Source organism: Tachyglossus aculeatus, chromosome 23 (genome assembly GCF_015852505.1).
Source record: "Tachyglossus aculeatus isolate mTacAcu1 chromosome 23, mTacAcu1.pri, whole genome shotgun sequence".
NCBI lineage: Eukaryota > Metazoa > Chordata > Mammalia > Monotremata > Tachyglossidae > Tachyglossus > Tachyglossus aculeatus.
The window spans coordinates 22200561-22221928 of record NC_052088.1 but is presented as its reverse complement, the minus strand read 5'-3'; the positions used below and the strand labels follow the sequence as shown (position 1 = coordinate 22221928).

The 21368-nt window shown below is 38.8% G+C and overlaps 1 protein-coding gene across 1 annotated transcript in view; it reads left to right on the top strand.

Moving 5' to 3' along the window:
• The window catches only part of TMEM161B (transmembrane protein 161B), a 61908-nt gene extending 41255 nt beyond the window's left edge, over positions 1–20653 (top strand). The window contains exons 6-12 of the mRNA XM_038765505.1: positions 8475–8626; positions 9181–9241; positions 9821–9961; positions 12540–12653; positions 15106–15280; positions 17918–18014; positions 19243–20653. Coding sequence (XP_038621433.1) covers positions 8475–8626; positions 9181–9241; positions 9821–9961; positions 12540–12653; positions 15106–15280; positions 17918–18014; positions 19243–19520 — 1018 coding nt within the window. The 3' untranslated portion in view covers positions 19521–20653. The remainder of the gene's footprint in view (positions 1–8474; positions 8627–9180; positions 9242–9820; positions 9962–12539; positions 12654–15105; positions 15281–17917; positions 18015–19242) is intronic.
• The last annotated feature ends 715 nt before the right edge of the window (positions 20654–21368 follow it).

The window sequence follows — 21368 nt, the reverse complement described above, 5'->3', positions numbered from 1 at the left end:
AGTACTGCACAAAATATTTCTTTTTGAAGCAGTTATTGGTTTTTTTTTCTAGGAAAGGGTAGATCAAGAATATTTTGGGAACTAATTAGGATCAGGATATAAGCAGCTTGAGTCAAAAATGCATCATATGTTTTGGGGAAAAGATATGACTTCTTAAAATGAGAATTGGGTATTAATCAAGTTTGTTCTTCAATAAATTTAAAATGTCTACTATTTGTCATAAAGTATGTGACCTGGGAAGGGAAATTTCATCTGTAGATTGGTAGTAATTGCATATGTCTCTGGTAGCAATATCCAAAAGCTGACAGTTAGATTTATGCACCTGCTTAATTGAAATGTAATGTGAGATTCTGTGGAAAACAGAAACTCTGGTGCCACGTATCATATTATCTAAAGGAATCCGCTCAATAAGTCAGTAGTACTCATTGGGCAATTCAGTGTTTGAGGTACTTTAGTAGGTACCATGGGGAATTAAGTAGTAGACATCACTTTTGTGGTAAAAACCACCCTTCTATAAGGACTCACGGCAAGTTGAAAATTTGTAACGTGCAGTATTTTTCTATATTTTTTTTGCCAATTGCTCCTTTCATTCCCCCCAAATATTTTTTTCCTATTGCTCTTCAATTTATATGCATATAAGAATTACAACCTCAACCTGATAGCAAAAAATGTCAATATTTCTGAAGTAGAACTCTATAAAGTCTACTTCATGTAGAATTTTTAAAATAAATTTTTTCTTTCCCCTTACACCGTCACATTTTCTTTGTTCGTAAGGTTGGAATTTTGTAATACAAAGTAAAATGAATTAGCACTGACAGCAGGTGGTCCCTGGCTCGTCGTACTGAGAGGTTAAGGTTAAGAATGGAAAAATCATTAACAGAAAAAGAAAATGATTGTTTGCATGAGTAGTTTTCTGTGTGCATTTTTGAAAATTTACTAAAAGACCTACTTCATTAATGTCTAACGTAGAATGAAGTTGTAAAATGAATAATGTAAGGGAGAGGGAGTCTTTTATAATTGTTAGCCATTTGTTGTGAAGGCATTTGCTTCCAGATACCTTTTTCAGTAAAGTCTAGAGCTCCATAATTAAAAGTGAAATTATTAGCTAATCTACATTCCTTAGCAAGAAATCCTGGAAGTATGGAACCTGTGCTTTGCTGAGGATTATCAGAACATATTATTGATGCATTTCATTTTGTTCAGATTATTATAATTGCTTTATTTACCTGAAAGTACTTGATTGAAATTGCGGAAACTGCCGAGTATAGAAACGTATCAAGCTGCATGTAACTTTAATGTAAAGGAAATAGAACAGTTCCTTCTTTGGGTCCTGCATTTACCTCCTTGCCTCCTGTCTCTCCTCACTCCAGTCCATACTTCCACTCTGCCTTCACGGATCATTATCCAGAAGAAAAATGCTCAGTCCGTGTCTCCCCACGCCTCGTGAACCTCCAGTGGGTGCCCACCCACGTTCATATCGAACAGAAACTCCATACCATTGGCTTTAAAGCGCTCAGTCAACTCACCCCCTCCTACCTCACCTCGCTGATCACCTACAGTCCAAACCACTCTTCATCCCTCTATGCCAGCTTCCTCACTGTCCCCTTATTTTCTCTGTCTCTCCGCCAACCACCTCCTCATGTCCTCCCCCTTGCCTGGAACTCCCTCCCCCTCTATATTGACCAGACCACCGCTCTCCACCTTTAAAGCCTTATTAAGATCACATCTGCAAGAGAGGCCTTCCCCAATTAAGCCTTCTTTTCACTGGCTCCCTCTTCCTTCTGCATCATCTTTGCACTTGGAACTGTGCTCTTTAGGCATTTGATATTTACCCCGTCCGCAATACTTACTTGCACGTCTTTAAATTCTATACTTTAAATTTATTAATTTATTCATTCAGTCTTATTTATTGAGCGCTTACTGTGTGCAGAGCACTTTACTAAGCGCTCGGAAAGTACAGTTCGGCAACAGGTAGAGACAGTCCCTACCCAACAATGGGCTTATTAATGCCTGTCTCCCCCTCTACACTGTAAGGTCATGGGCATGGAACATATCTGCCAATTCTGTTGTATTTTTTTATGGTATTTAAGTGCTTACTATGTGCCAGGCACTGTAATAATAATAATAATAATGACATTTATTAAGCGCTTACTATATGCAAGCGCTGGGGAGGTTACAAGATGATCAGGTTGTCCCACGTGGGGCTCACACTCTTAATCCCCGTTTTATTCATTTATTGTCGTATTTATTGAGCACTTACTGTGTGCAGAGCACTGTACTAAGTTCTTGGGAAGTACAAGTTGGCAACATGTAGAGACGGTCCCTACCCAACAGCGGTGAGGTAACTGAGGCTCAGAGAAGTGAAGTGACTTGCCCAAAGTCACACAGCTGACAAGTGGCGGAGTCGGTATTTGAACCCATGACTCCTGACTCCAAAGCCCGGGCTCTTTCCACTGAGCCACACTGCTTCTCTGTGCTCTAGGGTAGATACAAGTTAATCAGGGTAGGCACGGCCCATGTCCCACAAGGGACTTACCATCTTAATCTGTGTTTTCAAGATGAGATAACTGTTGGAGAAGTTAAGTGACGTGCCCAAAGTCACACAGCACACAAGCGGCAGAGTCAGGATTAGAACTGAGATCCTTCAGACCCCCAGACCCGTCCCCTTTCCACTAGACCATACTGCTTCTCCCAAGTGTTTAGGAAGCACTCAGTAGGTGCCATTGATTGAATAGTTATATTTACAGATTCATGTAAAATTTCAAAAAAGGTTTAGATTTTTTTCATCCTCCTTCTTGGGTGAAGAATAATTGAATTTACAGGCAGGTCCAAAGAGAAGAAACCACAAAGCGTGCCTGTTTTGTAGTGTTCGGCAACTCAAACTACCTCTTTAAGCAGTTCATTTGAACAGACAGTTGCGGTGACTTCATAAAATAAAATCGGCTAAGTAATCTAGGTAATCCTAAAGAAGTAATATGATGGTCCCTGAAGAATTATGGACTATCCATGTATTAGGTTATAACTATTTCCGATAGTAGGGTTAGCAGAAAAATGTTCAGTGAGTTTCTAACCTTAGAAAGCTCTTTCATTTGGAAATGTTGAGTTGCTTACACCAGTGCCAGATATAATAATGATGGTATGTGTTAAGCGTTTACTATGTGCCAAGCACTGTTCTAAGCACTAGACCAGTCCTTAACTATGTTTAGCCTCATCTTCCTCCCTTCAAGGCCCTACTGAGAGCTCACCTCCTCCAGGAGGCCTTCCCAGACTGAGCCCCTTCCTTCCTCTCCCCCTCGTCCCTCTCTCCATCCCCCCCATCTTACCTCCTTCCCTTCCCCACAGCACCTGTATATATGTATATATGTTTGTACATATTTATTACTCTATTTATTTATTTTACTTGTACATATCTATTCTATTTATTTTATTTTGTTAGTATGTTTGGTTTTGTTCTCTGTCTCCCCCTTTTAGACTGTGAGCCCACTGTTGGGTAGGGACTGTCTCTATATGTTGCCAACTTGTACTTCCCAACCGCTTAGTACAGTGCTCTGCACACAGTAAGCACTCAATAAATACGATTGATTGATTGTTTCAAGACCTTTTTTTAGGTATTCATTAAGTGCTTACTGTGTGCCAGGAACTACATTCCAGGGGTAGATGTATAATCAGGTTGGACATAGTCCACATCCCACTTGGGCCTCACAGTCCTAATCCCCATTTTGCAGGTAACTGAGGCACCCAAAAGTTAAATGACTAGCCCAAGGTCATATAGCAGCAAGGGGCGGAGCTAGGATTAGAACCCAGGTCCTCTGTCTCCCAGGCCCGTGCTCTTTCCACTAGGCCATACTGCTTCTTGGGCCACTTCTGGGAAAGAGGGAATGGCATGTGCCAACTCCAGAGGAACAGCACTGGCCGGTACTTGGAAGCTGTCCTTTATTCTGCAGCTTCTAGTTCTCTGTTTCATAACTGGAACACTAGCTGTGGTTTTCTTGCCACTAGAAGAAAGATGTGGCCAGCCAGAGGAAATGTACGTAGGGGACGCCCATGGTTGATGATGGCCACCGGAGAGTACCAGAGCTGTCAGTAGTAGACACCACCTAGACCCTTTCCACTGAAGCTGAGATGAAAGCAACCTTTACCACTTGTGCTGCAAGCTGGTATGCCAGACTAGTGTACTAGCCACTGGCATTCATGCCGGGCATTACTGGCCCTGCTGAAAGGAAGGCAGGAAATAAAATGTTCATTGAAATAAGTATCCTTTCCTTGAACTCTTATTTTATGCAGGTGGGTTACTTAGTGTCAAAAGAACATGGGGATGTCTTGTGAGGGAAAATCCTTTCCTTTAATAATAACAATAATAATAATAATAATGATGATGGCATTTATTAAGCACTTACTATGTGCAAAGCACTGTTCTAAGCACTGGGGCAGTTACAAGGTGATCAGGTTGTCCCACGAGGGGCTCACAGTCTTCATCCCCATTTTACAGATGAGGCAACTGAGGCCCAGAGAAGTTAAGTGACTTGCCCAAAGTCACACAGCTGACAATTGGCGGAGCCGGCATTTGAACCTATGACCTCTGACTCCAAAGCCCGGGCTCTTTCCACCGAGCCATGCTGCTTCTCTGATGTGTAAGCACATCTGTGAGGAGCAGCATGGCCTTGTGGAAAGAGCACAGGCCTGGGAGTTGGAGGCCCTGGGTTCCAATCCCAGCTTTTCCCCTTGCCTGCTGTGTACCTTGGGCACATCACTTTAGCTCACTGATTCTCAGTTTCCTCAATTGTAAATAGGGTCTCAATGCCTAGTCTCCTTCTTCTAATTATGAGTCTCAGAGGGACAGGGATTGTGTCCAACCTGATTCACTTATGTCTACTTCAGTGCTTTTAGTAGTATTTGACCCACTGTAGGCACTTAACAAACACTACTATTAGTAGTAGTAATAATAATAATGCTAAATAATTTTAAAAAAAATAAAATACCGTACAGATCATTATCAGGGCTTTCTTTCTTGCTGCTGAGAAGCCCTGGAGGAGAATTGCCCTTAGTGACATGGGACGAGGGGAAGAGGATCTCCTGAAGGTAATTTAGGAATAACCCAACTAAGGACTCAGGGCACAAGATATGCCTAGAGGGAGTCACTTTCAATTGTTCAGAATAACTGGTCTGGCCCAATGCAACCTGCTGCTAGTTTAGACTTGTTACTGTGAACATTTCCAAAATGTCAAAGGTTTATATGGACAAGGATTCAGAAATGACTCTCTCTCAAAAAAAAAATATATTCTAAAACTGAAAATTTTAGTATATGTGTGTTATAACCCGATTTTTCAGTCCTGGGTATTTCATGGGAGGGGATTTAATGATATTAATAACTGATATGTAAGTACTTTGTGCCAAGCACTGTATAAGTGCTGCAGTCGATACAAGTCCCTGTCCTCTTTTGGGGCTCACAGTCTAAGGAGGGAAAACAGAAATTGAATACCCATTTGCAGATGAGAAAACTGAAATAGGAGAGGGTGAGTAACTTGTCCAAGGCCACAATAACAGACAAGTGGGAGAGCCGAGATTAGAATCCAGGTTCTAAGACTCTCAAGTCCATGAACTTTTCATGAGGTAACTATCTCGGCCTTCTTCAGTCATATTCTTTAGTGTTCAGAGGTCAATGCTATTAAGTGGCAGTGTCAATGCAAAAAAAATTAGATCTATGAAATAAGTATCTGTCCATATTTTTTTACTCTATTTTATTTGTACATATCTATTTTATTTTGTTAGTATGTTTGGTTTTGTTCTCTGTCTCCCCCTTTTAGACTGTGAGCCCACTGTTGGGTAGGGACTGTCTCTATATGTTGCCAATTTGTACTTCCCAAGCGCTTAGTACAGTGCTCTGCACATAGTAAGCGCTCAATAAATACGATTGATGATGATGAAGTATCTTTCAGTCAAATTGATCTGGGACTGTTTGGAGAGAAACATGAATCCCATAAAACAAAAATTTGTAGTATGTGATTAGTTAGGGGTATTTGTGCTATTTCTGTTGTATTGAAATTCCAGTATTGAATGTTTTCCTCCTTCCAAACCTATCATTTGTATGGTTCTGGATTTAGTTAGTTACTGTACTTTAGGAGGGTCTGCCCTTCCCGCTGGGATGGAACAAGGCAGGTCAGGATTGAGGCTCTGGGAAGATGTGATGGGAGAGAGGCTGCAGTGGGAAGCAGAAAATTTTCCCTTTTTTAAAATGGGTTGGGTTGAAAATTACTTACAAAGCGTCAAACAAAAACAAATCTGCCCTTAGGGGAGCAGCTTCAGTTTAGTAATCTTACATCAAGGGTATGCACAATTCTGTTCCAATTTCATATACAGATTTTGCCTTGTGTAAATTGAAATGGAGGTGAGGCAAGTTATATTGAAATGTATCCTTCCTGTATTGATTGTGATTTGAGCATCCAGAAACGTTGTATTGTTATAAATATGCATGTTGTCAAATTACATAAGCTCGCTTTCACTAAGCTAATTGTTTGAAAGTGTGGAGTTTGATAATGCAAAATGGCACCTGGGCCATGTTTGCCTGGGGCAAACCTGACAGCAGATTGAAAATTTCAGAGAACCCCCTTGTGTCTTAAGGGTGCTAACTGGTACCTGACTAATTAGCCACCTCATAAAGAGATCTGCTTATCCTGCTTTTTATCATCACTCAACATTGTAGGGTTGGGATAGCACTGTGCAGATAGGAATAGCTCCTTGTGCCTGTTTCTTAATTTGTCTAAGAGCCGTCTCTTGGTCAGTAGCTGCTTTCCAAGGAATCTGAGGTGCAGGGTAGAATGGAAAAGTCAGAAATGCAGCTGTCAGACAGACATGCTGACTTTCAAGCCCCTGGGACCAGCCTAAAGGTTCTCTGAAAATGGGCACTTGTCTGCAGAGTCCAGTCATAGTGTAAAGCTTGCCTCGTGCTGTAGAATTTAGGGCAAACACCAGAAGTTTTTTTTTCCCTCTGAAAAATTCTCCTGATGAAACACACTTGCAGTGGAAAGACAAATTCATGTGTACATTGCTTCCAACCAGTTTTGGACCTTGAAAGTTAATTAGACCAAGTAGTCCGTTTGTTTAAGTATTTGACATTATGGTATTTTTAAAGAAATCTAATGATAATGTCCGGTATTTAACACGCGCAGTTAGGTTTAGAAACGTGTTGAGAGGGCTTAGCTTCGAAAAATTTCAGCAGCTGTGTAAAAATCAGGCTTATTGAATTTGTAAGCATGGGAGAGGGTAAATGTGTTTCATGTTCTTCCAGGTGTAAATACAATGAGTTCCCCAGTACTGAAATGCAGTTTTAATGTATTGCAATCATGTTTTTAATTGAACTAATTCTAAGATAACCCAGATATATTGTTCCATCAGTTACTATACTGTAAATAACTTTTCCAAGGTGGTAAACTATATGCACAGGTTTTTCTGATGTTTGGTGGTCAAGTTGAAATTGTCTAGTGTTTTTCTTCCAAGACATTAAATAAGTGTACCAATAGTGGCATGAATGATCATTAACTGAATTTTATTTTAGTTTGGTGGTTGTATATCTATTAAATGTTTTTATCGTATTAGTTCTGCATGGAAGCCTATAACGTTTCATCAGCATTGTTATTCGGGTCGTTATCAGATGAGGATGTGGCAGCAAGGAGAGGAAAGGCTTGATTTCCCAGAATTTAATGGAGAATTTTGGTTTCTGAACTTCCCAATCAACTTTGAGCCTACACACCCACATTGATCCTCAGATCTAAACATCTCTTATGAGAGACAGAAGGGCAAAAGAGAAAACCACACCAGTCACAAGAAACATTGAGGATGATGATATAACAAGGAACAACCTTTTTGCATTGCACAACGTGGCTCTGGCCTTTTCAGCTACACGTTCACTTGTAGATAAACTTTACTTTCTGAGGTGTCTTTTTTTCAATATGGAACATTACTATGTATGTATAAAATCTTATAGTATGCTCGTAACTACTAAAAATTGTGAAAATGACCGTAAAATTATGAAGTAATTATGGTAAGATTCACAAGGGTGTATTCTCTTAAGGTGACAATGTCAGCACCTCCTCTCCCATTCATAAATGGATTCTTTTAGTGACAGTTCATCACATTGAGATCCTGTTGGAAGCTTGGAAGTGACTAGAGTGACTTGCAAGTGTGATATAATGGCAAGCAGAATTCAAACCATTATCTAGAGTAATAGAACATGGCCACCATGCGTCTTCCTCAAATTAAAGCAAAGCGTCCTTCCAGATTCTTGCAAGTTTGGTTTCAGCTTCCTGGGGAAATGATTTCTAGCTTGGTTATTTCCAAATTGCTGTCATTTGGAGGGGCTTTCTATGTTTTAGAACCAAACCACAGATGACAAAATAGCATGTCAGTTGATATAAAGCTAATTCTGTTATACAACCACCGAGTTGGGTTTTTTTTTCCTGAACTTTTTTCTTCCCCAGCAAGGTACTTTTTTCATTAACTACACATTATTTCAAAGTAGAAGATGGTGGTGAAAGATCAGTGTGTGTTACCTTTGGATTTTTTTTCTTTGTCAAAGCCATGGCAATTCTGATTGTAACTGAAAACTATCTAGAATTTGGACTTGAAACAGGTAAAAGTTATATCACATAAAAAAAAAACAAAACATTGCTGTTTAAGTGATACATGCCCACTGTTAATTTAGTAGCGGTAGATTAAGTTCAATTCCAAATTTTATTCAGTTTTAATTCCCTCCTCTTTGGGGTGTGTCAGCTGAAGCGCATTCTGAGTAACTGCACACCACATTGCTCAACAGATTAATATCCTACTGTGGTTTGTTTGTTTTGTCAATTTTATTTGCTTACCTTTTCCTTTTCTAATCCTCCCCTAACCTCATACAGTTAAACGAATCCCTGTGATGCTGGAAAATTACTCAAATTCTTAAAGAATTAATGCAAATTTTATTCACGTTCATGGGATGTACAAATATCAAAGGGATGTTTTCAAAGACTGTTCTTGTTAATAACCAAATTTTATTGCATTGTGGCATACTAATTAGCACATGAAAGAACTAAGCTAGACACTTGAAAATTTAAGATGCTCAGCTTTCTAGCATTTCATTGCCAAAGATTCTGTTTTGACCCTATGATAAAAATAATCAATTTTTTTTCCTTAAATATCACACAGGGTTTACAAATTTTTCGGAAAATGCGATGCAGTTTCTTGAAAAGCAAGGTTTAGAATCCCAGTAAGTTTTTGAAAAATAAAAAATTTTCATTTTGGAGAATTCAACCGTCAGACATTATGATTCGCTCAGTATATTTGTTTTCTGGCTCTGAAGAAATTAATGAGGGTACCACGGCCACTGCTTTGGTGACACCATTGTTACTCTACTTTTTTAAAAATTTTAGGATCGATTTGATCTGATTCTATCTTTTATTTCTTATTTTAACCTGGGTTCTTATCGGGCTGATCTATTCTTGTCCACAAAAATATATAAACAAATAAAGGGTCTTTTGCTCCATTGTTTCAAGCATCAGTTTACTCACGTATTTTTGCATGTTTTTGGATAAGTATCAGAATGTGGTAGTTCACTTGTGAAAATGGAAAGCTTCATAAACGATTGGTAATTTTTGGTTTTTTCAAGTTTCAGTGTAGGATCTGGGAGAAAAATGTTTATACTTCGCAACCTTGGTTTTATTGCTTGTATTCTTATTAACGGTGATTGGCAGTATGGAGTGGACAAGGGAAATTGGAGACTGGAAGGGAAAGACAGAACTGAACAGAAGTCTTGCAAAGTATATTATTTTTGTCTTTCCTTTTTTAGGGGTCCGGTCTCTAAGCTAACCTTCAAATTTTTCCTGGCGATTCTCTGTTCACTTATTGGTGCTTTTTTGACATTCCCTGGTTTGCGACTGGCTCAAATGCATCTGGATGCCCTGAATTTGGCAACAGAAAAAATAACACAGTAAGCGGAAAATGTACATAAGCACATGCAGATAAATATTTGTATTTCCATCTTGATGCAGGTATATGCAATTCATTGTAATGAAAATTAAGAATCAAGTAACTATTTGACCTACTTTACTTTCTATTTCTAGTGCTGGTTAAGCAAGATTTACTTAGTTGGTTTTACTGTAGGAAATTATATATGAAAATTGTACGGTATGTAAAAACAAGGTTAAAACATTCAGAAATCACAGATGAAAAAAATTTTGAGTTAAATATAAAGCTCCTCTCTCTCTCTCTCTCTCTCTCTCTCTCTCTCCATATGCTTATAACTGAACAATTTTATAGCATTACAGCCTTTATAACCAAATCTGCAGGTGTGTGTCATCATTTTATAATAGAAGACATAACTTTGCTTCGTTTTTTAATTAGGAAATCTAAAAATGTGTCATTTAAAAGCTACCAGACTAATAGTTGATCAATTTTTACCAATGTTATTGCTAGTGTGCATTCTACAGACATTAATTGGGAAAGTCAGCAATTATTTTACTTGAATTTGGTGCCCTCAAACACAACATAAATATTTGCTTTCCAGCACTGAACATTGCATTATAGGACATGTATTTTTTTCCCAAATCAGTTTTCGGTTTCAAAGTGGTAATATTTTACTGAGTCTCCAAATATTTCACAGCTTATTGCAACAAACTCTCAGTCGCTTTTTCTGATAGGCATAGCTATTTTTTTGATCTAGAAACACTGGGGAAGAGCAGATTTATATCCCCTTCAGCTCAGAGGTTCAAGTTCCCATCTAGTTGTTTTCTGCAACAGAAGCCCAAGTTTAAAATGCTTCTTTTGATATGTTTGTTTACAGTCACTGGGATCGTCTGAATAATCATTTCTCCTGACATCGCTCCTCTGCAAAACCTAATGTTTAATGATGTGGCTTCTTTGCATTCTCCTTTTTAGGGCTGTTTTGATTCATATCTCTTCCTCGTGTAGGGTTTCCGTGTGCTGAATTTTGACAGTGCTTTTGTTTTGTTTTGCCACCTCCATTTTTCCGCACATGCTTTGTGTGTGGGTATACTGGTTCCCACCTCCCACATCTCCACATTCCCCGTTTTTCTCTCCCTTTACTCAGCATGCTCTTGGCTGCATCCTGCCTTTCTCCCACCACTCATCTCTTTAATGGCTTCTTTTAAGACAAAACCAGAATCTCCCCCTCCACTCCACACACACACTTCAGTCCACTAACCCCGGCGTTATGATTTAAATATGCTGAAAAGGGTGGGTGGAGGGGAGCCCTTCACAAGCTACTGAAACCGCTGTGGGCTGCTCCTTGATACTATAGTGTTCCCTAGCAACACTGCATACCTAATAGTGCTGCTTTCTTCCGCCGAGCCCAGTGGTTTACTCAGCCTGCAAGATGAAAATCATTTGGCATTTAGTGATTTCTCCCCCACCCCTCCCACCCCCCTGACATTTTTGTGGCGACTTAAGTGAAAATTGTCTTGTCACTACCGCTCCTGTTTGGGGGGGTGGGTGTCGCTCTCTTTTTATTTTCAATTTGATGCAGCCTTTTATTACTCTATTGTGTGCAGCACTCTGCCTAGATACAGGAGTGTGGGCAAGCTAGTTCTTCTCGGAGTGTAGTGAAACTGGCACAGAGAATCTGTTCTCAACTCACCCTCATGGCAGACACAAGAACTTGCTGCATCACTAGGCTACAACCAAACTTTTATATCTGTGCGCTCACCCGCCCCCCGCCACCACACACATCAGATGGCCACGATTTGCTCAACTCGTCGGATCTTCCTAAAAAGATTATCATTTGCAAACGCAGTAGTATTTGAGTTACCTCCTATTTTTAAAATAAGCCCTTTTGACCCTCTCCCTGTTTTAGCCACTGCCAGTTGTTCACAAAGCACCCAGTGCCTGTAAAATAAAATAGCTCTTCTAAGGAAGTTGCCTTTATTCTTTCAATTAAAAAAAAAAAATCTTTTCCAATCACTTGTCCTATGGGGGAAAAAAATCCAGAGTACAATTAACAAAGAAGCTATAGCTCTGAAGTACTTTTCTGTTTGGGGAATATTGCCTTGTCAGAAGTGAAGTAAATTCCTCTGACTTGTATAAGGTAAGAAATTAATTTCCGGTACATCTTAATGATCCAAGAAGAAATGGAAGTTTATGAATCACTTATGGTTCTGATGATGTGATTTACATTTTTACATGATAATTAAGAACTGGAGAAATTGTGGTTCAATTCAAGTGTTGCAATTTAAGCTTTTGTCGGCTGTTTGCCTTATATAGAAGGGCTTTTTTAAAATTACCGATTTAATGGATGTAACTTTATGTTGAACAATGAGGCCCATTTTTAGTAGCAGTTAAATGCATATAAAGATGATTTCCCTACATGAGAAACTTCATTGCTACCTTTCAGTTAAGAGAACCGTTACACTTCCACGATTATATTTTGAAAGTGAAGAACCCAGAGTACCAGTAATGAACTCCCTCTTCCATCATAACCACAGTTTCTGCAGAATAAGTAGCTGTGCCTATTCCTTTTCAGTGTTTTCATGTTTACGTTTTGCATATTTTAGAACATTACTTCATATAAACTTTTTGGCACCTTTGCTTATGGTTCTACTGTGGGTAAAACCGATCACCAAGGACTACATTATGAACCCTCCGCTGGGTAAAGAAAGTGTACCCTTGTAAGTATGAATGTGTTTTGTAATTTTTTTGGATGGGGGGGTCATTTTAAGATCTCAGTAGCTACTGATTTATTTTGATAAGTTATTTTGTTTGTGAATAGTGAAGATTACAATATTAAAATTGAAACTATTTTACTCTTGAAAATATAAAGGGCCTATTGTCCCACATGGTAATTAATCGTTAATAATCATTAAGCTAGCCTTTAAAAGCTCTCCCTTTTTATCATATTTTCTCATTTTTTTTTCCAAAGCTAAGAATTAAGAATAGCAAACTTTCGTATATCTGTAGCTTAAAAAAATTGGTTCTGATTATGATTGATACACATTTGTTCACTGTTTAAGGCCATTTCAAAGGTTAAATAATTTGGCATTGGTAATACATACCAAAAATAAACATTTTAAGTTGTCCTTTGTCATATTCAATAGAAAAAATAAAAACAAAAGTTTATTAGTCCTAGGCAATAGTAAGGATGTAATATAACTAAGTAAATCTGTTTAGGGTGCCTGGATACTTGCCTCAAATTACACATTACTGGTGAATATTACCCAGTTCAAATTAGCTTATTTCATTGAAAACTGAAGCCATGTTAGTGAAATTTTCATCGTCCCGAAATGTATGGGAATGTAGACAACACACCTGTTTGAAAATCATAGTAGGTATATTTTTTTCCTCTGAAATTTGACCTTGCTTCAGACCCAGCTCTCCCACATTAATCTGAAACTCCTTAGTTAGCATTTCTGAGCTCTTCCTCCTCTCCTCCCCAGTTTCAGTAGAGGAGGAGACAAAATAGAGAAGAGGCTCTCGGGTTCTGCTGCAGAATTATGACACGATTTTTAGGCCAACATTATGGAAATGGAGCCACAGGAAGCTGGGAGCTTTGCCCCCTCATTTTCCTCATTAGCCCTCTATTTTTCAACTTCCCGTCTTTCTTCGCCCTTCAAATACAATAGCCTCACCTCTCCCTTCCACCTTCCTGCCAACTGCTGGACAATTTCATTGAGTAATCAAAGCTCCCTAGTAAATTTCGAAATTGTTTGTTTAAATTTTGGAGCTCTTGTTTTGGCTAGCAAAAGCAACCAGGCAGGCATCTTGTCTCCATCAATCAGGCATTAAGTTACAGAAAAAGCAAATAGCTAATCGACCTGTACCTACCCCAGCTCTTAGAACAGTGTTTGGCGCACAGTGAGCCTTTAAGAAATACCATAAAAAATAGCTGACCCCCCTCCTTTAATGAAGACTGAAGCTCATAGAATGTAAATCCTGTATTTGCAAATCAGAAGCCAAAATTGGCTGTAGTGTAGACTCAACCCCTAAGTGGCCTGAAATCCACATGAATTACTTGAAGAGAATTTGCTAGTATGGCGGAACCACTTTATTGGAATAATTTTGTTTTAAATGCTTCCTTCGTCCTTTCTAGGAAAACCATTACTAGTCTTTAAGTTGTTGCACCACTTATTTTAAAGAACTAAAGTTGGTCCCTGATGGTTTTAGCAAGGGTCTGTACTTAGTAAAAGTCTAATGCTTGGCAAATATTTGTAAGGCACGTTTATATTCAGAATATAAATGCACTTTCCGGTGTACTGAAATTATGGATGGTTTTTTAATAATTGTTCTATTGAATTTAATTCTCTGCTGTCTTAAACTACATCGTCTGGTCATAAATCATTCCAAAGTAGTGTCTTATGTGTACATATAATACTTTAAATGTCTGGGGTCCAGTAGAATTAAACCTGTAAGATTCTCTTCAGAGTATTTGAGTGTTCTGATTAGGTTGCATTATTCCAAGAGAGGATGTACAAATAAAGAATGTTTAGCTGCCAACAGAGAAGCCATGCGTAGTCCTATATAGACCTAATAATTGATTTGGTTCTATAAGTATATTAAAGAGTGTATTCAGTATAGCCTCAAACTGAAGAGGAAGGTTTCATCCGAATGTTTTTTACATGCTGAAATTTAGGTTGGGTTCTTAGACTGTGCCTCCTAAGGGACAGGGATCATGTCTTATTCCCAAATGTGTATTCTCTCCCAATACTTAGTACAGTGCTCTGCACAAAGTCAGTGCTCAGTAAGTACTATTTCTATTAGTTGTATACAAGAAAGCATCTGAGCTAACTTAGCCTTCTTCCTAGCTAGGGAAAGAAACGTGTTTTTTGCTGATCTGCCCTTTCGATCTGGTGGCCCAAAGTTTCTTATCTTAGTGAGGGTGATGGGGCAAGGGTATTACTTCCAGATTCCCTCTTAGCTGCAGCTCTCAATGTTTTTCAGCCCTCTCTTTTCTAGAGAAGAAGATCATTAGCAAGAGGTAGAGAAGTTTTTTATAATCTGTCACAAGCAATCTCCAATTAAGACTACAGTCCAGCCTGGAGATTATTCAATTAATAGATAAATACTCAGATGTCACTGAAGTGTGCCTTGACCTTTGGGAACTCTGTGTCAACTCTTAAACTGCAGAATGACAGAATCCACATTTGATACCTTACGGCTGTGGCTGATCATCCTGTTGTGCGCTTTGCGGTTGGCTATGATGCGCAGTCACCTACAAGCTTACCTGAACCTGGCCCAGAAGTGTGTCGATCAGATGAAGAAGGAAGCTGGAAGGATAAGTACAGTCGATCTGCAGAGAATGGTATGTGGTTTCAAGGAACAAAAATGAATTTAGGCCTGTTAATTAGCCCCTCTTCAAATGTAGGAAATTGTGTGTCATTCGCGTAGACCATTTTTGAACATTTTTCTTCAGGTTAATGTAGTTATCAGAGCGGTTGACACAGAACAGAGAGAAGATAGCGAGTTGGGTTTCTATTCCTAGCTCTGGATTTCCTGCTAGGAGGCAGCCCAGACTACTGGAAAGAGTTCAGTACTGAGAGTCAGGTGAACTGGCTTCTAATTCCAGCCCTGTTACTATCATCATCATCATCAATCGTATTTATTGAGCGCTTACTATGAGCAGAGCAGTGTACTAAGCGCTTGGGGAGTACAAATTGGCAACATATAGAGACAGTCCCTACCCAACAGTGGGCTCACAGTCTAAAAGGGGGAGACAGAGAACAAAACCAAACATACTAACAAAATAAAATAAATAGGGTAGATATGTAATAAATAGGATAGATATGTTACTATCCTGCAGTGTGACCATGGGCAACTCCTTAGTGCCTTAGTAAAATGGGGATAAGTCACCTGTTATTCATACTTCCAAGACTGAGCCCCATGTGGGGCAGGAACTTTGTGTGATCTGATCTTGAACCTACCCAAGCACTTAGAACTGGGCTAAACACATAGTGCATAATAAATATAACTAACTCTGAAATTTTAGGTTAGAATGAGGGATGTACTCATCTGAAAGAAACTAATAGGTGGGATTCTTGCGTGTGTGGGTGTGTGTGTTTGTGTATCTGCATAGTTGAACATGCTTAAGATGATTTTTCAGAAGTAAAAAGTTCTGTACTAGTCTTCATGGCAAATGTAATTGTGTTAAATCTAATTAACAGTGACTGAACCAAGGAGGCAAAACACACGTTAGAGGGCCATTTACCACCGGGCATTAATCATTCAATCATTGATTGGTATTTATTGACCGCTTAGTATGTGCAGAGCACTTTATTAAGTGCGTGGGAAAGTACTGGAAGAGCCCAGTGTAATACTTTCAGCCCTTCCCTGCACTTAGTACAGTGCTCTGCACACAGTAAGTACTCAGTAAATGCGATTGAATTAAATGAATGAACTGCCTAAAAAAAGTTCCTTCTTTTTGCAGTCACTTAAAGTGCTCCTTCTATTGATTGATCTTTATTGTTGTGTGCTTAGTACAGTGCTTTGCACATAAAAGCGTTCAGTAAATACTGTTGATCGATTGGCAGGAGAGTTGGTAGATATGTTCCCTGCCTATAAAGAGCTTACAGTGTAGAGGTCATACCCACGTACCCCATGGAAGAACCATAGCTCATCAGTTGTGCCTGTTAGGTAGACTGCATCTTGACCTTTCCATGTCCTCTGTCCATCCCCGTAAAAGACAATTTTCCAATTCCCCAGGAACATGGGCAGGCAGTGGCAGGGCTGGGAGAAAGTTTGGAAGTTCTAGCAAGTTCAGGCAGTGGTTATAAACTGTCTGTATCCCCCAGCCAAATAGCACAGCTGCCTTGCCTGGAAGAGCCCAGTGTAATACTTTCAGCCCTTCCCTGCACTTAGTACAGTGCTCTGCACACAGTAAGCGCTCAGTAAATGCGATTGAATTGAATGAATGAACTGCCTAAAAAAAATTACTTTTTGCAGTCACTTAAAGTGCTCCTATTGATTGATCTTTATTGTTGTGTGCTTAGTATAGTGCTTTGCACATAAAAGCGCTCAGTAAATACTGTTGATCGATTGGAAGGAGGTTGGTAACATCATTAAGATGACGGGTCAGATTTGCTTATCTTCCATCTATTTTTTTCTAGCTGCCATCAGCTTCTTAGACAAATCTATTGAGGTTTTTCTAGTCTGTAAGCTCTTTGTGGACAGGGATCAAGTTTACTTACCGTATTGGATTGTACTCTCCGAAGTGCTTACTACGATGCTCTGCGCAGTGCTCAGTAGATATCGTTGATTAGTTCTGCCCCACATTAATGACATGGAAGTTATATGTCGGTACTAAATGCCACACATTTTTATTCTCTGCTTCTTTTTGTGGTTCTTCCTTTTCCTCCCCTTCCCCCACTCCTCTGCCTCTTTCCCTCCCCCTTTCCCCATGACTTTCCATAGTCATGCAGCGCCGGTGCCTTTTTTCAGGCACTCGTCCCACATATTCTGCCGTTCACTAGATTTGACTTTGGTATTTGTAACTCATATGAGGGAGTTCACTTGTTTTGAGACATTAGTTTTCATAGATGAAATAAAATAGGCTCTTCAAAAATAGCCTTTAACATTTTTCTGACGCATCGACAAGCTATATTCTTCCTTCCAAATGGTGAGTTGTTCGTTGTGTAACATTTTTCGATAACCTTGGTCACCGTTTAAAAGAAAAAATAAAAGAACCTCTCTTTTTTCATGTATTCTTAATAGCCGGTGTCCCAGAGAGTTGGATATTCCCAACGGCAATATTTTAGGTGTCGTGGGGGAAGCATATTAGTGTTCAACTTCTTTCTTTCAGAAAAGTCACCTATCTTAAGCAGCTCAGTTAAATTGACAACCTATTTAGAGGTTTGGTGTGATCATTCATAACGTGACAGCTGAATTAAGGATTTGTTTGGGTTTTTTTGCATCTTCAGTCATTCAAGACTTTTGTTGGTTGCAGGTGGCTCGTGTGTTTTATTACCTTTGTGTAATTGCCCTGCAGTATGTGGCACCTCTGGTAATGCTGCTCCACACAACTCTGCTTTTGAAAACACTAGGTAGGCATGATATGACAAATGAGAACAATAATGTTTGTGTTCACTCTGCAGATGTTCTTATTAATTCAGTGCATTTACTAAGTGCTCAGTGTCTGGGTGCCGCAATGTTCACATAATGACATGGGCCCTTCTCAGCTGAAGCCGACAGCCCTAAAAGTAGCGAGGAAACAGAAGTATTTGTTTACGTGGAAAATGTCACAGTGGTTGTTCCTGGAAACTCCAGTTTCTGTATTCTTGGAACTTTAAACCTTTCTTATTATTCATTCTTTGTGTATAAGATTTTGGTTTTCCTTCCTTTCCTTCTCCTGGATAATAAAACTTAGTCCACAAAGCCTTTTACAGAAAGTCAAGGCTCTTCTTTTGAGTTGATAGCTTCTCCTTTCTTTTCCACTCCATAGGTCTATCTGAGAGGGTAGAGAAGAATGGTTTATTTAAGAAAGTTATGAATGAGGTATATTCCACAGGAACATATGGATTCCATAGTGGAGAGTCCACTAAATAGTAAATCCCTCCCCGAAGGCTCGTATTTTACACTTCTCTCTAGTCCTCAAGGGCCTAGTAGGTTTTTTGCATATAACAGGTGGTGGTGATGATGAATGTAAAAGTTCTGTTAACCCCAATTAGATATATGCATGGAGTTTGCATTCTCAAAATTTTTTAATTATAAACTATAATTTACAGATTACCTAAATTAATGAAAACTATTAGGGTGAAGGAAAAAAAGCCTCTGGTCTTGAAAGTACAAGTAGTTTTGGAAAATTCAAATTCTAAGAGAAACGAGTTTTCATTGTTAGAAAGGATGTTGAATGTTTTGGTTTCTTTGCTTTGAAGCAGGGCTTCGTAGAAGATCAGACTTGACTTCAGACCTTGGCTATAAAGAAAGGATGATTTTTTCATTTGTTTTACCGGATTTACTGTAATGAGATCAGATTTCAGTTTAGACGTTTTTCAATTTCATGTCTGCCTTCAATTATGGCCTGGTAAATATCTACTCACCTAGGATAGATGGTCAGGATAGTTGTGAAGACTTCTGATTTAATTAATTCTATTACTTGTGCTCCTTTTGGGAGGAGGGCCGGCTCTTAAAGCAATTTAGAGGACTGGTAAATTTTTTGTATTTATTTGTGCTGTTGTTAGCTTAGATAATAACACCTGGTTCTTAAAGGCTTTAGAGTTTGGTACTATTTGTACTTCATTTATGCTTCATTTACTCTCTTGGATTTTACAGGGAATCATTCCTGGGGGATCTATCCTGAGTTTAGCTCTGACTCTCCAATGGAGGTTAACCCATGCTCCTCCTCTGTTTACCCTGAATTGCCATCTACCGATGGAAAAATGAAGGTAACTGTAACACAAGTAACCGTGGCATTGAGCAGCTTGAAGAACATTTTCACTCCTCTGCTCTTCCGAGGGCTTCTGTCATTTCTGACCTGGTGGATTGCTGCTTGCCTCTTTTCCACGAGCCTTTTTGGGCTTTTTTATCACCAGTACCTGACTGTGGCATAACCGAAGTCAGCTCACAAAAAGATATCGGCGTTAAACTCTTGAGTCAACTCCATGCGCTCTCATTGGGCCGAAGAAAACCAGAAGAAAACACGCGTAAAGAAAAGGAGGAAACATATCATCCGAATATCTTGTTTTAAATGCTTCCTCTGCAGTCTCAGGGTGAATTAATGTTGTATTGTTTAAAATCACAAGTTAGTTTGTTCACTGGGTTGCCTAATGTCAGGTAACTTGACTGTTGAATTGCAGCATTGGAACTGTGACAAACCTTATCATTATTATTTTTATTATTTTCTTTTGGTATGGCCAATGGGGGGATTATTTATGGGGATAATGCTTGTGATCACCATGGTGTCCAGAAACACCCAGCTGTCCTCCATTTTGCATGTGATGTTTGTCATTGATGATGACCCTTAGAGTTATTACGGTACTGGTGGTGGGTGGCTGCCTAATGAACAATCTTGAAACTGAGCCATACTTGAGAGGAGGGGGAAGGAGAGAAAATCACTTCTGTTGGAAAAGTCTTAGTTGCTCTTCCAGGAGAATTACGTTAAAAAAAAAGAATCCAAAAGGACGGAAGAAATAGCTACTGTATATTACAGTAAAAGGAAGCTGTATCATATTTTCATTTAGTGGAGGTATAGGTGTGTATTATCAGCAAGGATTCCTGCTCGAAAGTAGCGGGAGTGTTGTTAATGTATTTTGTCTCAACCTCTGCAATCCTTTGTAAGTAGTGAATGGCCATATGAACACTTGCAAGTGCAGCTTGGTGCTAAAGTTGGTCCTTCCAAATCCACTTGGGTCGCAATTTTTGTGTTGCCCCACGTATAGCTTGACACAGTCCATCAATTCACTAAAATGATCCAGTTATGTTACCAACACTGATCCACGTTTTTTTTTTTTACAAATTACTTTGTAATCCTGCTGACTTGTATGTTTGTATTGTGTGTGTGTGTGTGTGTGTACATATATTATATATCGGATATATAATATATTGATCTACAAAAGATGAAAATATAGAATCCTTTTATTATACGTTTGCTGAATGTATATTACATGTGGTTGGGGATGTTTATGTATCCAGAAGTTCAAAAATCTTTCTCAAATGGATATTAAAAAGTGTTTTTGAAAGTCCAGTAGAAAGAGCTGTTCATTTGTGTTGCCTGTCTGAGGACACTTTGGATTCCCCCAAATGGTCAGGGTTCTTAACTAAAAACTCTTACCCCAAAATTAATTCTGTGTGTCATTGAAATTAAAATACCTGCCCTTTTTGGGACTAGCTCTTAAATGGGCTCTAACTAAAGACTGACTGGATTACGTGGGTCTGTTTTAAACTGTTGGCTTTTTAGGTTGAGAAATATTATTTTTGCGGTAGGAATTAATCAAGAGTGTATTTCCTTGACAGATTTTATCTTAATTAGGATAGTAATTTTACGTTCAAAATTAAGTATGAAAAATGTTACACTTTTAGATTTATTGGATTTTTACATTTGTAACCAAAATTAGGACTGTAAAGCCCACAGAACTTGACTTTTAAAAATAACCGATTGCATTTCAAAGCATCGTCCCTTTGTTCCATCAGAAAAAAACAGTGACAGATAAGGAAAGGGACCATTTTAATAGTGCTTATAAAGGTGGGCTTTATACCTTTAAACTTTGAATTCCTAAAATCATACAAAGCTTGCAGTACTTTGAGTTTTTGAACTCTGTGCTGTTGAATGACTTTTCTATATAAAGACAATCAGTTCTGTCCATTTGTGTACCTCTCCAGTCAGGGTGTCTCCACCCACTACGTGACAACTAACTCAAAAACTCTTTTAGCCTTGCACTTAGAACCATATTTTTCAAAAA